Genomic DNA, 16,464 nt, shown 5'->3' with positions numbered 1-16,464 from the left:
CCCCCCCCCCCCCCCCCCCCCCCGTCATATAACACAAGTAACTTATGCTCCTCAGCTCACTCAGGTGACTGACGGGCGGTGTGAGCGTCTGCTGTGGCCGCAGGCTGGGTTGGGTGAGGCTGACCAGCTAACCCCCCAGCTGTAAGGAAAGAATTATTTATCTTGCTTTGCTGATAAAAAGACTGAGGCAGGGAGTCTTATAGCTTGTAAGGAAGATGACTGTGTGGCGCTCAGCTCTATACAGTGAAGGAGGACACAGGTCCCATGAGTGCCCCCTCCATCCGCCAAGGCCCCCCCCTTGCAGTGGAGCCGCAGATGGGTAGCCTGGCACTCACACTAACCCCCTTTTCTCTTGTAGCTTCTCCCTCACATTCCTCCCATAGTGGCCTCTCTAGTCAAGGAGGACTCGAACTCTGGGGCCAGTTGCTTGGAGCAGCTGGCAGAGCTGGTCCACTGCATGGTGTTTCGGTTCCCAGGCTTCCCCGACCTGTATGAGCCTGTCATGGAAGCCATTAAGGTGAGTGGACGGCCTTCTCGGAGGCTATACCATGGCTTGGGAGCAGCTCCCATTACCTGAACCCCTGCTGTTTCTTGTCACCTCTCTGGGTCTCAAAGACTGCCTTCAGTGAGCCTTCCCTGGGCTAGTGTCCACGTCACTTCCTTGCTCAGGTTTCGGCAGGGCCTCTCAGTGACTCCTGCAGTACCAGCACTGTGTGTCCCATTTCTCTGTGTGTCCCGAGCACTTCAGAACAGGGGTGACACCTGGCTAATAGGGCTAGGCTGGTGTCCTGCCCTCAGCCAAGCTGGGGACCCAGGCACAAAGCAAACCAAGATGTCTTCCTGGAGGAGCTTTTGGAGCCCATTGGGGTAACAGACCTGCTTACAGGAAGTCTAATCTAAGGACCATTGCTACAGAGAGAGGGGGGGCGGGGGCAGGGGGGGTGAAGGCCTCTTTCAGAGGCTCTGATGTGATGTTCACTCCCACAGCAGACCCAATGCCCAGGACACTTCTCTACAGGACATCCGGGCATGTGTGTTCAGACAGAGACAGCTTTTCCGTCCGTCCATGTGTGTGTGTGTTTATATATGAAGAGGCCAGAAGAGGGCATCGGAATCCCCTAGAGCTGGAGACCAGTAGTTGGGAGCCACCTCCTGCTGTGCACGTGGGAACTGATAACCCTTGCAAGAGCAGCTCGTGCCTTTAACTGGTGAGCCATCTCTCCAGCCACATGTGCCTTTAACTGGTGAGCCATCTCTCCAGCCACATAACAGACATCTTTTAAAGGACAGAGCTGATCTTGCAAGAGAATTGAGGGGAAACCTCCAGGGAGCCCCAAAGGAAGAGAAAGCTGAGTTCTCAGATGGTGAGGGGGCTGAGGATAATGCCTTGGAGCCAGGGTAGGAGGATCAGTGACATGACCAACTTCAAGCTCAGAGGGGCTTGAACTGGTGTTGAGAAGCTCCGATTAACCTCCACTAGGGAGTGGAACTATGAAGCCCCTCGAAAACCAACAAAAAGGCTTCCGTGTTGATAAGAAGAATGGTCTAGGGAAAAAAATACATGCGGTCCAAAACAGAAATTGGGAAAACTTTTCTGGCTTGATGTAGACCCTAGACAAGGAAAAAAAATAAAAAGGAATTTGTAACCACTAGGTTTAGGGTTTGAAAGACAGGTCACTAGGTGGTGTTGTGGGTATTGTTATCTGTGTAGGCGTTTGATTTAAAAAAAGTATAAACTCACAATACCCAAGGTCTGTCTGGTAGACATAAAACAAGCCAGCAATATCAGGCTGTATTGTGGATGAGTTCATCTAGAAATTACTGTTGTAAAATCCTTCCCAGGAGCCAAAAGCTGTGTCCTTCTCTCAAGGCCCCAGTGACAAACCCAGGCACGAGTCTGCCCAAGTTCACTCCTGGGAACCAGCGGCTTTGTAGGCTTCTCTGCAGTGCATAGGAGAGGGGCTACTGACCCGTGTGGGTGATTCTCCTGTAACTCCACCTGGAAAGCCTTTACCCAGCAGAGATGAGGCCTTCTCTGTGGCCATACAGGAATAGCCCTCCTCGAGTCTTCCCTAACCGGTGTACTCTAGCCTTTCCTTAAGGCCACATGCAGTTAAGGCAGAGGTGTCTACAACAGGTGGTGGGTGATGGGGAACTTCTGGAAAGCCTGCTGGAGTGGAGGAGAGCAGTTTGACCTTGACTATTAGGGTCTGGAAGGAAGACACTTCAGATCTGTGTGGGAAGGACCCACAGGTGGGGAAGGTGAGTCTAGTCTGGTAATAGTCAGTGGTTTGCAGGGGGCTTAGAAAGGCCTTGAATCCAGGCAGAATCACTCTTCTTTGCCCAGTAGATCTGAGTTGCCCAGGCTGGCCTTGAACTTGTAGCCTTCCTTCAGCCACTACTCAACTGGCTGGGATGACAGGCAGGTTTTTCTTTTCTGTTTAAAAAAATGTCATCCGTGAGAGATGACTGATGTAGCTGATAAATGATCCTGGGGAAGGATCAACAAGAATGTTAACCGTGGGGTCAAGGCTGGGTGGGGGCTTTGCTGCCTTGGACTAATCTAGGGCTCTGTGCTCAGCGGGAAGGATGTGTGCCGGCTCATTTTATGTCAACCTCTGAAGCAAGTGTGGTGCTTTGAAATAGGTAAGACCTGCATAGACTTGTGTTTGATGCTTGGCGCATAGGGTTCGGCACTCTTAGGAGGTGTGGCCTTGTTGGAGGAAGTGTGTCCCCTGTGAAGGAAGGCTTTGAGGTGTCACAGAGGCTCAAGCCACTCCCAGTTATAGCGGTCGCTCCTGTAGGTGCCTGTGGATAGGGATGTAGAACTGTTACCTCTCCTGCGCCATATCTGCCTGGATACCGCCGTGTTTCCCACCATGATGATAATGGATAAAACCTCTGGAACCGCAAACCAGCCCCAGTTAAATGCTTTCCTTTATAAGAGTCGCCCTGGTCACGATGTCTCCTTACAGCAGTCGACACCTGAATTAAGGCACCACGGTAGAGTCATCAGAGAGGAGAGAGCCTCCTTGAGAGAATGTCTTCAGATCCCATTGTAGACAAGCCTGTAGGCGTTTTTCTTAATTAGTGGTTGATGTGGGAGGCCAGCCCCTTGTGGGTGGGGCCATCCCTGGGAAGGTGGGAGAGTGGTTCTGGGTTCTATGAGAAAACAGGCTGAGCAAACCAGTTACCAGCACCCCTCCATGGCCTCTGCATCAGCCCTTGCCTCCAATGTCTCGCCCTGCCTGAGTTGCTGTGCTGACCTCCTTCAGTGGATGGTGGAAGTGTGAGCCGAGTGTGTCCTTCCCAAGCTGCCGTGGTCATGGTGTCATCACAGCAGCGAGAACCCTAAAAGGGCAGAAATTGGTGCCAGGGTCGTGGGGCCTTGCTGTGACAGACCTGATCATGTTTTTAGATGGACTGTGGAAGGACTTTTGGAACTTTGGTCAAGAAAAGTATAAGGGCTCAATGAACTCTTCTGTGGGAACGGGAAAGAAAAGCTAGAAATGGCGGTAGGAACGCCGACAGCGGAGCCTGGCTTGTGAAGGTCCAGAGGGAAGACTGAGAAGGCCGCAGGACTCTCCGGGCCACTGAATATTTGCCACTCTGAATTCAGATTCTGTGACATTATCAGTGATTGAGGTGAAATCTGGGAAGTGTTTCCTGAGAGTCAGCACACGGAAGCTGTGTGCCAGAGGTGGCCAACGTTGTACCTCACCCTGGCAGCTGAACTCGGTCGTGCAAGGGTCTCCCAGGTGGTACTGATTTTGAAGGCATTAAAGGGGGTCGTGGAGAGCAGCTGAGGCTTGACGCTGAGAGGCCAGGAGAGGCCGCTGATGAAGGAAGGTTGTTCCTTCAGGAGCAGTTGAAAGCCCAGGATAGAAGGGGTCATGCAGAGAATGCGGGGCTTGGCGCCAGGAAGAGCGCCTGGGAGACACGGGTGAAAGAGAGGCCCAGTTGCCGCAGAGATTCCGGCATTCTGGAGGTGCCGGTATCTGGCTTGGGTGACCACCAGGAAGAGCACCAATGGTGGAGTGGGGCTAGCTGGCGCCTGGGAAGATAATCCGTTTGCTGCAGAGGGAGGAACCAGAGACTGGCCCAAGCCCTTTGGGAGGAGTCTGGAAGATTGAGTGGATCCCAGACAGTGGATGTTAGAGTTTACATAGTTGGAGTTTGGTTTTGATTTGATTGTAAATGTGCCCTGGTTCTTCCCTCTTGAAATAAGAAAGTATTTAATTTTTGATTTTATAGGATCCCACAGTTGAAAGAGTTTGGATTTCAAAAGAGGCTTTGGATTTTTTTTAAGAGAATTTCTAAAGTGGTTGAATTTGTAAGTCTGTGGGACTTGTAAGTTAGAGAGTATCTTACAGTGTGATGTTAAAATTTGGGAAGGCACATGAAAGGAAAAGTTGTGGCGTAGTGGATGTGTTTGTGCCAAGTTGACAAAGCCAGTTACGCTGGCTCGTTTTATGTCAACTTGACCCAAACTGGAGTAGTTAGCAAGGGGGTAACCTCAACTGAGAAAATGCCCCAGGTCTGGCTGTAGGCATTCTCTTAGCGATTGATGTGGGAAGGTCCAGCCCATTGTGGGTGGGGCCATCCCTGGGTTGGTGGTCCTGGGTTCTGTAAGTAAGCAGGTTGAGTAAGACATGGGGAGCAAGCCAGTAAGGAGCATCCCTCCATGGCCTCTGCATCAGCTCCTGCCCCGGGTTCCTGCCCTGTTTGAGCTCCTGTGCTGAGTCCCCTCAATGATGGAGTGTGGTGTGGAGGTGTGAGCCAGCTAACCTCTCCTTCTCGAAATTGCTCCTGGTCGTGGTGCTTCACCACAGCAATGGGACCTAACGGGGCAGGTGACTAGTTAGAGGAAGTGTTGGGAATGCCTTGATATCTGCTCTAGAGCAGCGTGCTGTGCTAAAATGCCTGCCTCTGGTGTCACTAGAACTGGTGTCGGACAGGCTCTTGGTGCAACTGTTGAGTGTGACCAAAGATAGCCTGGGGAAGCATGCTGAGCCCTGGGCCTGTGACAAAGGACTACCTCAGAGCCCTTGGACCTCTCACTGCTGTTGCGGGACCAGTGCCAGGCGTGACTGATCTGCCTGGAAGCTGGCTCTGTAGTCTCACACTGGGAGGCAGAGTGGGGTCATCACTGTGACCCCATAAGTCCTAGACCCATGGAGGGAAGGGTGTCTTCTCGGCAGCTGAAGACACCGAGGCACCTGGAGGTCAGCAGACTGAATCAGAGGCTTGCTAAGCACTCTCACCTGCTGTGGCGAGAGTTGGGGCTGGGACCGAGGTCTCGACACCACTAGATCTGGCTAGCGGCCAGTGCCATCGTGGCTTAGAGTGTCACCCCTGGGCTCTGCCCACAGCAAACGTGTCAGTCGCCTAGTGTTTATGGGAATACACAGTCCTTTGCTCTCCTGAATCCCAAGTTTTCCATCTCTGAGATGGGGATTGCTCCTTCAGACGGCACCTGAAAGATGGCATAGAAGGCCCATGCGTCAGAATGAGACCCTGGCGTGAGCTGTAAGCAGGGGCAAACACCTTTCCAGATGCCTCTGAGTGTGTGCTTGGGGAGGGAGCGGTGGAGTGGGCTCTGGTGACTTCCTAGAGGAAGTCGGCTCTGCAGCTATCACAGTGTCTGCTGTTCCTCCCCAGGACCTCCACATTCCCAATGAGGACCGAATCAAGCAGCTGCTGGGGCAGGACGCCTGGACCTCACAGAAGAGCGAGCTGGCTGGCTTCTATCCCCGGCTCATGGCCAAGTCAGACACGGGCAAGATTGGTTTAATCAACCTGGGCAACACATGCTATGTGAACAGTGTCCTTCAGGCCTTGTTCATGGCTTCCGAGTAGGTGCTCTTCTGCTTTGCTCTGTTTCAACCTCCCTCCCTTCCTCCCTCCCTCCCTCCCTCCCTGGACAGGTTCTTACTCTGTACCTAGGCAAGCCTGCCTCAGCCTCCGAGTGTTGGTATTGTGGGTGCAGCTGCCACATCTCCCTTTCTGCCATTAAGAAAGTGCAGTGTCCGTCACCCAATCACCCGTGGCTCCTGGTACACCTTGTGGCTTGCTTGTCACATTGGGCACCAGATGAATATGGACGCTTAAAAGAAATCCCACACTGGCTCAGAATTGAGAATAATAGAGGGTTATTTATTGAGGAGTAGACTCATAAGTCACAAGTCTTCTGCTGGAGCGGTGAACAGCAACCGAATCCCCGAATCCTGCAGTCAGAAAAGAGGCCGGATGCTTGTCTTACATGGGTATAAATAGTATAAGGGGCCATGCCCAAGTGGGCGGGCAACTTAAAGGCTACTGGCTATAGGATTTCCTACAGCACCCTCAGGGCTCCATCTTTGGCTCTGGGAAGAAGAGCTCGTTCTGGCATGCCTCTGACCGTCAGTCAGTTTTCTCTAAGCAGGGCACCACTATCCTTAACTGCCTGCTGGGGTGAACTTTTGTGTTCTGCTTCCTGCAATGCCCACACGATGACTGCTGTAAAATACAGCAGAAGGATTTGCTGGAAAAATCCCTTGACTGTGTGAGGTCTTGTGATGTTAAGATGCTACAGCCCTCTGTGCTGCATCTAACCTTGTCTGAGACCTGCCACGGAGCGGAGCGCCGAGTGCTGCAGGGCTGGGTGGTGGCTCTGAATGGAGCAATGTGGGAGACCGACCTGCTGTGAAGGAAGGCAGTGTGCTTCAGGGACAGTGGGTCTCAGGACACCCTGACCCCACAGGCTCCATGCAGTGTTCTCTTGTGCCAAGGAAACCCTCTTTTAGAACCTGCCTAGTTTGAGGGCAGAGGCTTACTTAACTCAGTGTGGCTCTGGGCCAGGGCCCTGAGCAAGGGCCGCAAGAATGGGTTGAGGGCTGAGGTTGGGAGTGAACGAGTCGTTATTGTGTGAGTGTGCCAGTGCTTGGGGCGATGCTGTACCCTCTGGGACACCAGTGTGCCCACCTTCGAAAGCTGGCATGTTTGAGTCCTGGAGTCACGGGGTGTCAGAGCTGGAAGAGAGGGCAGGGGTCACCTTGTGGTCCTGTTTGTTGTGTCCCAAGGCCATTACAGAATTCATGGCCCCAGCCACACCAGACCAAGCTGTTCACCACCTACTCCCTGGTCTCTGGCCTCATCTGGAGCAAATGCCAGAGGCTCTGGGCGGCCAGGATAGGGGAGTAGTGGCTCCCTGGGGCTTTGGCTTAACCCTGGGCTCCTGTTTCTCTCGAAGCTTTCGACATTGCGTGCTCCGCCTGACTGAGAACAACTCGCAGCCCCTGATGACCAAACTGCAGTGGCTGTTTGCCTTCCTGGAGCATAGTCAGGTGCGTGCTGGGTGTGGGTGTGGGCGCAGTGGGGAGGGGAGGCAGTGCCTGGTCCTGCTGACACTGTTTGTGACTCCAGGACTTGCCTGTGCCTGGCTAGAAGTTCCCATTGTGTGGATTGAGCTGCTGAGCTCCAGCCCCTGCTGGTGCCAGTTCATAGCTAAACTTCCAGGCCCCTTCAGTATCCTGATGCAGGGGCTGCAGCTGGAGCCTCTTCTGGGCTGTGCAACACCAGCCCCCCTGCAGAGTTCAGTCCGTGCACTAACGCACTCTCGTCTGCTGACTGTGAACACCTCAGTTACCTGGGTCTCTGACCTGAGTATAGAACCCAAAGCCTGAGGCCAGGAATGCGGGAGAGCCTCTCTCTGGTGCTGGAAAGGTGGGGGTTGACGGCTCACAGGAGGGGGCGCAAGGCCTTGGGAAGGTGTCATGGAGGAGGCCTCTTGTACCCTGGGGACTCGTTTTGGCAAAGCAGGGGATTGGGCAGAGAAAATGATGAACAAAGGCCAGGAGAGACTTAGGTGGTCTGTGAGGGCAGAGCAGATTCCTAGAGAGTTATCACCAAAATGATGACGCCCACTCCTGGACCTGTGGAATGGGATGTGGGTCAGGACCAGCTGGGAAGGGGAGGGTAGGGGGCTGACGTATTTGGAACATCATCTTGATAGATTTCAGGGGCTGCCTGTTGCTAAGCATGGCTTGATCTTCTGATCCCACCTTTCACCTGTCCTAGAGGCCAGCCATCTCTCCCGAGAACTTCCTCTCCGCGTCCTGGACACCCTGGTTCAGCCCTGGAACCCAGCAGGACTGTTCGGAATATCTGAAGTACCTGCTGGATCGGTAAGAATCGCGGTGTGGGTCCTGAGAACACTTGGGGCGGCAGCTCGTCCCTCTGAGTAGGGTTGGATCTTCTTTGCTCTTCTGAAGGACAGAGACAGTGTGGACTGTAGGTGTCCAAGGATGCTGAAGTGCGTGTGAAGCCCGGGAGGGGCTGTCAGCGTGTGCACGAGTATCCAGTGTGCTGCATGAGCGTGCTAACCCTTATCACACAGCTCTAGGGCCACCTTTATGTAGGCGTGTGCTAGCTGAGAGTGTCAACACAGAAGGACAGGGATGGCATTTGTTTTGGCAGGCTCTTCATGTGTCTGAAGTATGGCGGGCAGTGTGCTGGAGGCGGGCCTGTGTGTCAGTGTGTGCACCCCGCCTGTCGGTCTGTGCACCCCGCCTGTCGGTCTGTGCACCCCGCCTGTCGGTCTGTGCACCTCGCCTGTCGGTCTGTGCACCCTGCCTGTCGGTATATACACCATGCCTCTCTGCTTGTTCCAGGCTTCACGAAGAGGAGAAAACCGGGACGAGGATCTGCCAGAAGCTCAAGCAGTCCAGCTTGCCCTCCCCACCTGACGAACTCCCTAGCTCCCACGTGACATCTGTGGAGAAAATGTTTGGAGGCAAGATCGTGACTCGGATATGCTGTCTGCACTGCCTCAATGTTTCCTCTCGGGAGGAGGCCTTCACAGACCTCTCTCTGGCCTTCCCTCCTCCGGAGCGATGTCGTCACCGCCGCCTGGGCTCGGTGATGCTCCCCACAGAGGATGTGCAAACCCAGGAGATGGCACTGACTCCCAGAACCCTGGCAACACAGAGGCAGAGGAAGCACTGTGTCACGGGGGATGCTCCCTGCATGGGGCTAGACATAGAAGGGCTGAGCATCACAGACACTGGTCAGGAGGAGAAGGTGGAGAGGGAGCAGGCCGGGAAGGAGAAGGAGGCCTCAGAGGAGGAAGAGGAGGAGGAAGGAGCAAGGGAAGAGGAGAAAGAGCAGGGGGAAGAGAAGGAGAAAGAGAAAAAGGAAGACGAAAAGGAGAAGGAAGCCGAGAACGGCAAGGAGAAGGAAGCAGACAGCTCGGGTCCAGGGACCCACAGGGATGCCGCCGTCCCACCCAGGGAGCAGGTCTGTGGCCCTGTGGGTTCCCGCTCCGTACTGGACCTGGTCAACTACTTCCTGTCCCCGGAGAAGCTGACAGCGGAGAACCGTTACTACTGTGAGTCATGCGCCTCCCTCCAGGATGCGGAGAAGGTGGTGGAGCTGAGCCAGGGTCCGCGCTACCTCATTCTTACGCTACTGCGCTTCTCCTTCGACCTGCGCACCATGCGGCGCCGCAAGATCCTGGACGATGTCGCCATCCCCCTCTTGCTGCGCCTGCCGCTGGCCGGGGGTCAGGGCCAGGCCTACGACCTCTGTAGTGTGGTGGTGCACTCCGGGGTGTCCTCAGAGAGTGGCCACTACTACTGCTATGCCCGGGAGGGCGCTGCCCGGCCGAGCCCCGTCCTGGGGTCTGCGGACAGGCCTGAGCCTGAGAACCAGTGGTACCTGTTCAACGACACCCGGGTGTCTTTCTCGTCCTTTGAGTCCGTCAGCAACGTCACCTCCTTTTTCCCCAAGGACACCGCCTATGTGCTCTTCTACCGCCAGAGGCCCAGGGAGGGGCTCGAGGCTGAGCCCAGCTCTCCCCGAGTTCGAGCAGAACCCACCCTCCACAAGGACCTGATGGAGGCCATCTCCAAAGACAACGTCCTCTACCTGCAGGTGAGTCCTCTGCTGAGGGTCGGTAGAGCTCCGGACACCCGATGCCACACCTGGGTGAGGACCTGGCCCCGTGCAGCCACCCACATAGGCCAGCTGCTTCTTCCGAGTCATCCTTAGTTTTAATCTATCCGCTCACTCGGCGCTTAGTGGGGGGATAGGTTGGCGGCTGGAACGGCACACCCTTAACATCAGGAGTGGACCCTGATGCTCAAAGAGTGGGATTAATGGGCAGGGACTGCCTCTGGGGCTCCTGGAGGGGCCACTTCTTCAGTGGCCTTCATGTCGCAGTGTTCTCCTTTGTCACTGCCTCAGGCTCCCTTATCAGAGTCCAGAGCCATGGGGCAGCCACACCAGAGCTCTGTGGGTCCTGCACCTAGAGTTGGTGTTTCCTCTGAGGACCGGGAGGGCATGGGACACCAGCCTGCTTCTACGATTGCTAGGCCCTGCAGCGGAGATGCGGCTTGGTGAAGTCTGAGAGAGGCTGATCTTATTTTAGCAGGGAAGGACCTGCTCATGAGCAGAAGAAGATGGACCTCATACCCCAGGAGAGGCAGCGAGGGGCAGTTGGAGGGGTTTTCTCGAGGTCCCAGGCAGGCATTCAGCTGGTCGTTATCTAGCGGTCATTGGGAGGAGAGTGTAGAGTCTGAATCTTAGACCTGAAGTTCTCCATCCTGCGCCTCTACAGGGGCCAGTCCGGGAGGGGGAGGGGCCTGGAGCTGCTGACAGTGTTGTGCTCCGCCTACTTCCTGTCCTCATCTTTCCAGGAGCAGGAGAAGGAGGCCCGGAGCAGAGCTGCTTATATCTCTACACTCCCTGCCCCTCCACACTGGGGTCGGGGCTTTGATGAAGACAAAGACGAAGATGAAGGCTCTCCAGGGGGCTGCAACCCTGCAGGTGGCAATGGTGACTTCCACAGACTGGTCTTCTAACGGGAACTCCCACCTGTGGGGGTGTCGCAGTCAACCTCAAGAGTGGGCCAGGTGGGGCTCAGGGCCCGGGCAGAGCACCCTGCCGTCTGGGGTCTTAGGAAGCTGCGGAGGCAAGCCTAAGGCGAAGCAGGTCCTTTCGAGGGCAAGGAGGATGGAGAAGGGACCATCTGGGGTGTCAGCCTACAGCTGAGGGTCACGGAGAAGCTGAAACCCAAAGCTCCTTGGGCAGCATCCTGTTAAGAGGTTCCAGTCGGAGCAGCCTGGATGAGCCCACTCTGGGCTTTGCCTCCCTGCAGGCCCGGGCAGCTCAGGAGCCGGGGTGGCGTCCCTTTGGTGTCCAGCATCCGGTAGCCCTTACTTCTATTCTGGTTCCTTCACCCAGTTCTTCCTCGGTAGGAGAAAAAGCACAGCTCAAGTCAAGCCCTTGCACCAAGAAGGGGGGGACTGTGTTCCTTCTGCCTGCCCTCTAGTTTCTTCAAGGGGGTCCCTAAAACGAGATCTGTGGGTGCCTACACCCGCCGTGTGTTTGAGGCATTAGTGGAAGGCAGCATAGCACAGGATTGGAGGTAAGAGTCTTACCTGCCCCCCACCCCCCAGGCAAGCCACTGGGAGAGCCCCGTCCCTCCCTCCCCAGCCTGCCTCAGTGCCTGCGATGCTGCCAGTGCATCGCCGTCTGGTTAAGGTCCCGGGTCCTCGCCCTACTGAAGACATTAGTCTGTCGAAAGCCATTGTCGTTTGAGGGAGCTAGCTGGCTTGGCTCCTCTGCTAGAATGTGCGGGCTGGGTAGGTATGAACTGTGTGATCCACACAACCTCATTGTGCCCCGAGACTACTATAGCCCTTCTCAGTGGAGAAGAAACCTGTGTTCTTAATAGGAATAAAACTTGCTTCTCTGGAGCCTGTGCAGGTTGCTGTTCTTCCAGCTTGAGCTGTGGCGTCTGCTATCCTCTGGGATGCTCGCTTGTGTCTAAGCAGTTTTGACAGAAACTTGCCCCCGCCCCCCATAGGTAAGATGAGGATGTGCCCATGACCTGGGGACTTTAGATGTAGCAAGGAGGTGCTTGGTGCTAAGGTCTTGGAGGCTCCCGAGCTGGCAGCCTCCTGGGGCAGAGAGAGCAAGGGGGGTAGCTGGGGGTGCTTCACGGGATAACTTGGAGCAGACTGGTTTGCTGGGTAAACACAGAAACCCAACAATGACTTTTCAGATTCTGAAAATTCTGAGCCACTGCCTTCCTCTATCCCCTCTCTGAGGAGGTCATAGCCTGTGCCTGGCTAGATGAGGTGTGGGCTGGGATGAACTGGGAAGCAGGTCTCCAATAATCCAGAATCAACAGCTCTTTTTAAAAAGATTTTATTTTATTATTATTATTTTTTATTGTATGAATGTGTGTCCGAGTGTCTGTGTACCAAGTCTGTGAGGAGGCCAGTAGAGGGCACCAGCTCCCCTGGAACTGAAGGTACAGGTTGTTGGGAGCCACCTGAGGTGGGTGTTGGGAACCAAACGGCTGAGCCATCTCTCCAGTCCCAAATATCCAGCTTTGTCCTCGGGTTCCCGTCACAGTCTTGAAGCCGAAGAGGGACATGGGCAGCTGTGAGTACAGGGAGGGTCTGGGACCGGCCTGCACCCCAAGTCCCCTTCCATGCTTACTTGTCCTCTTAGGAACAAAGCGGCTCAGAGGTCATGATGGGGCTGTGACAGGGCTTTCATGGGCTGCGGTGGAGGTTTTGGTCCAAATGCCGGACTCCCAAGCTGTCGGGGAAACTGATCATCCTGCCGCTGCTTCAGCTTCTGGAGTGCTGGATTACAGATGTGCACAACCATTAATGCCAGATGCTGGTCTGAGAAAGGAGGGTCCGTCCCTGTCCCTGTCCCGGAAAAGTGCCCAGCCATCGGCACAGAACAGAGCTGGGCACACCGGCTCCCAGGCCTGTTTGTCAGAGGTGTGGCCGTATGACAGCGTGGGTCTCAAGGCTGCCCAGGATGGGACAAGAGTAAGTTTCCGCGCCCTGAAGGCGATCTCCAGTGGCCCACTCTGGGTGGCACTCCCAAAGGACTTCATTGTCCTGCTTCTACACAATAGTGGAAAGGACCCGCCAGCCCCAGACCTGTGCTATCTGTAGTCACCGCCGCAAAAACACAACTCACTTGAACACACTTCCCTCCCCACCCCCAGACCTCACATGATAAATACATGTTACAATTTTTTTGAAAACAGAATAAATTAATAACTTAAGTGATTAGGCACCAACAATGATTTGAAAAATTAAATGTCGATCTTAATGGGAACAAGAGACAAATGTAAGACTAGGCTTGCTTCTACTTCATTTTCTCTTCCCCACAAACACTGACAGTCCTGTGTGTGAAAGGGTTCTAAGTTTCAAGACACAAGTAGCCAATAGGTTACACAAGAACACACATCACCAGATACCACGACAGCACAGATCACCACTAGGCGCTCCTGTCAAGTCTGGCTCCTGCCGGGTCCGGGGCCCAAATATGGCAAGTCCCACAAAGATGGCCCTCCAAGGTTAGCCTGCTTATCCACACTTCACAGCCAGAGGCCCAAATGGAGAGAAGGAGCTATCTCTCAGCCTTCAAAACTCGGCTGTAGGGAGGGGAGGGGGCCATGGCTGGGACCATGGCCACTGGAAGATAGAGGCCCCAAAGGCAGACTGGACCCAGACCCACGTTCCAGTAGCTTCAAATGGTTGTGCTTCGGTTCTGGGAATGGGGCTGATCTTCATGGAGTCAAATACAGCTAGGGAGGGGTGGAGTTACTGAGCTAATGTTCTGTGTGCTGCCCCTCCCCAGTGACCCAGACCTTCAGAGGATCCCCCCCCCCCCCGGGTTCTCTTTACAGCCACAGAGCATCAGCTGTGACCACCCCATGTCAGACTGGCAAGTCTCAAGGAGATGCCATCTCCTTCCTTCACAGAGGGCGGAGCTAGAAGAGTCCCTGCAGGACAGGACAGGTACTTGTGGGATCTATGCTAAGAGGTGATGAGTGGTTTTGATCTCAGTCCTTGACAGCCACCAGGAGAGGTGAACTTTGACCCATGGGTAGGCCAATTGAATTGGCTTTTTCCTATTTGGAGGTTGGAGGATGGGTTGGTAGGTACATTAGACATGGTTAGGAGTTGGAATCAGAGCAAGACTAACTAGACTTGGACACCGGATTCCGTCTTGATAAGTGGCAGCCAGTTCCACACTCAGCTCGGAACACGCACTCTGGGGTGGCTGCTGAGGCTGGGGATACCTGGACCTGCTGTGAGCTCCAGCAGTTCCAGCCAGAGCTTGGTCACATGGGAGCCCCGTTGGAGAGTCTTAGAGGGTGCCATGAGAATCGGGGAAAGCCAGTACCCTGTAACTCTGTTCAGAGCAACCAACCGCAGCCCCCTTACTCAAGGGGACAGCACACACCTCTGTGGCTGGCTTCACACCTTCAAACACCTTCTGTTCTCTTCTGTCTTCTCCGGGACCCAGCCACACCTACCTTTCTGTAAGGCTCACTCTGCTCTCTCCTGGACGCCTTCCTCCCCAGGGCACAGTCTCCCTACCCATCCGCTGTACTTTTAAATTCCTAGTCATTGTCTTACTTTTCCCACTGATTGTGACCTTGTTAGGTTTCATCTGTAGCACAGGGCTTGTTAGCCATTCCCAAATGACCCATCCTCATGGGAGAAGAGGGCTGTTACTGAGGGGGGACGTAAGGTGTGCCCTGGTTTTAGAGGACAGTGGTCTGTTCATCTGGGACAGAAAGAAATGCTGGTTTGCCCCGTTTGCTCAGAATTTCTTGAAGACCTGGTCAACAGCTTTCCACACAAACACATTCAGATCTCCCTGCCATATCTTAAGAGCCTTAGGGAATGTCTGCTTCTCGTCCCTCTGATGCCGTGGAAGGACAGGGATACTCTCGACCATCCCTGCAGAGAAGAGAGCTGAGAAGATCTGGCCGGGCCCTTGGTCAGAGGTGCCTCTGTTGGGCACAAGCCGTGACCCAGACCCTTGTGTGGTCCCTAGATTTGATTAAGTGTAGCTCCTTCCCATCCTGCTTCCCGCTGCACTCCTCTCCTGCAGGTGGCATTGGGCTCACCATCAGGCCCTTGGGACACGCCTGCCTCCCCAGTTCCTCAGCCACCTCTGCACCCTCCTACCTCCTAGAAACCTGCTTTATGTGCCATCGCTGCCACAGTGTTCCTGTGTTGCTCTGTGCCTACCACACCCCGTCTCAGGGTCCCCCTGCCTCACCCCTACTTTCTTTCCCACTCTGTCTTGCCGTTCCATCAGGGCCAGGGAAGAACACAGCCTGTCCCAGAGTGGTAGAGTCCTTTAGCCCCGGGGTTTGTCACCTCGAGCCCTGTTCTTTGTTCCTGGTTGCCTGTCATCGCGTTTTCCTTCCTCCTGTCCTTCCTCCTTAGCCTCTCCCAGTCTACAGCAGCGGTGTACCAGAACCTGATCCTGGGTTCCACCCTGCAGGTGATCAGCTACCCTTCTGTGCCCGGGAACCTAATTTCTTTGTCACTCAAGGTGACTTCTGACCTTCAATTCTTCTTCCTGTGGCATCTTGTCTTTCCCTTGCCCCAAACAGCAAGGATCTGAAAGCCCACGTCTACTTTAGTCTGTTGGTCCTCGGCTCCCTGGTTAGCATCCTCGAGGGATGGAGAAGTGGCCCTGAGGTAGAGGGTAGAGAGCGGTGAGCAGACAGGAGACATGAGCCTGGCTCAGAGCCTCAGCCCTCCCTCTGAGTCCAAGCAGCAGACAAATGGGTCCAAAGCAGGAGACTATTTTTTTTCTTTCTTTTTCTTTTCTTTTTTTCTTTTTTTGGCAACAGCTCCTAACTAAGGTGGCGGAGGCACAGCTAGTAGTAATGACAAGTCACGGGTGGACCCCAAGTGGCAGAGGCAGTGTCTCCATCAGGCCCTTGCCTCCAAGGGGGACGGGTCGGGGTCCCTGACTTTGAGTGCTGGAAGTGGCACAGAGGAGAGGAGGTGTGTGTGGGGGGACGGAGAAGGAGGTGGCAAAGGCCAGCGCTGAGCAGCCGCCTCGTGGCATCACAGCTTGGCACCCTTGGAAGGCTCTGAGGACTGCCGCACATCTGTCCACTCCTGCATGGTGTTCTGCAGGGCCTGCGTCTTCTCCTTGTCCACTTGGACATAGTCCACCTTCTCGTCCGAGGTGACAGATGAGGTGGATGGCTGAGGGGACAAAAGGGACGGACTACGGGTTACCCATCAGGCTGGCACTGTGAGCGGCCTCAAGGTCTTGTCTGCGCACCATGTGGACTTCACAGGGCAATCTCACGTTGGAGGCACGAGGCCTGCTGGCACCTGCTGCCCAGGTTTCAGGGTAACCCCACCCACTGCACCTGGGCCCAGCCGCTGGTTCAGGCCTTGGCGAATGCCTCCAGCCATCTTCCTTTGAAAGGAAAGGGCTGTGTTCCCACAAAAAGGGATAAGCGCCGGGCCTTAGAGCCCTCACAACATGCTGAGGGCAACTGTTGAAGGGGGCTTCCTCCTTGCTGTCTGGGCTGAAAGCAGCTCTTGGCGAGGCTTTCCTGGGCCCTGAAGTCCCTTCCAAGGGCGCTGTGTCTTCTCCATCATGGCTCTCGGCCTCATCCAGACA

General features: G+C 54.9%; 2 protein-coding genes across 8 annotated transcripts in view; one reads left to right on the top strand and one right to left on the bottom strand.

The window, feature by feature from the left end:
• Usp35 (ubiquitin specific peptidase 35) overlaps positions 1 to 12,040 on the top strand; it is a 23,159-nt gene extending 11,119 nt beyond the window's left edge. For all 5 annotated transcript variants that reach the window (XM_050154392.1, XM_050154397.1, XM_050154396.1 and 2 more), the window contains 6 exons: positions 359 to 517; positions 5,662 to 5,855; positions 7,232 to 7,325; positions 8,059 to 8,165; positions 8,652 to 9,912; positions 10,677 to 12,040. In XM_050154392.1, coding sequence (XP_050010349.1) covers positions 359 to 517; positions 5,662 to 5,855; positions 7,232 to 7,325; positions 8,059 to 8,165; positions 8,652 to 9,912; positions 10,677 to 10,841 — 1,980 coding nt within the window. In that variant the 3' untranslated portion in view covers positions 10,842 to 12,040. The remainder of the gene's footprint in view (positions 1 to 358; positions 518 to 5,661; positions 5,856 to 7,231; positions 7,326 to 8,058; positions 8,166 to 8,651; positions 9,913 to 10,676) is intronic.
• A 136-nt stretch (positions 12,041 to 12,176) lies between these two features.
• Positions 12,177 to 16,464, bottom strand: part of Gab2 (GRB2 associated binding protein 2) — a 127,984-nt gene continuing 123,696 nt past the window's right edge. For 2 of the 3 annotated variants that reach the window (XM_050154398.1, XM_050154399.1), the window contains exon 10: positions 12,177 to 16,037. In XM_050154398.1, coding sequence (XP_050010355.1) covers positions 15,894 to 16,037 — 144 coding nt within the window. In that variant the 3' untranslated portion in view covers positions 12,177 to 15,893. The remainder of the gene's footprint in view (positions 16,038 to 16,464) is intronic. The other variant, XM_050154400.1, reaches the window with a different exon arrangement.

The sequence above is a fragment of the Alexandromys fortis genome, unplaced genomic scaffold (genome assembly GCF_014885135.2).
Source record: "Alexandromys fortis isolate MF-2015 unplaced genomic scaffold, M_Fortis_MF-2015_v1.1 scaffold_77, whole genome shotgun sequence".
NCBI classification, from domain to species: Eukaryota; Metazoa; Chordata; class Mammalia; order Rodentia; family Cricetidae; genus Alexandromys; species Alexandromys fortis.
This window is presented reverse-complemented; position numbering and strand designations above follow the sequence as displayed.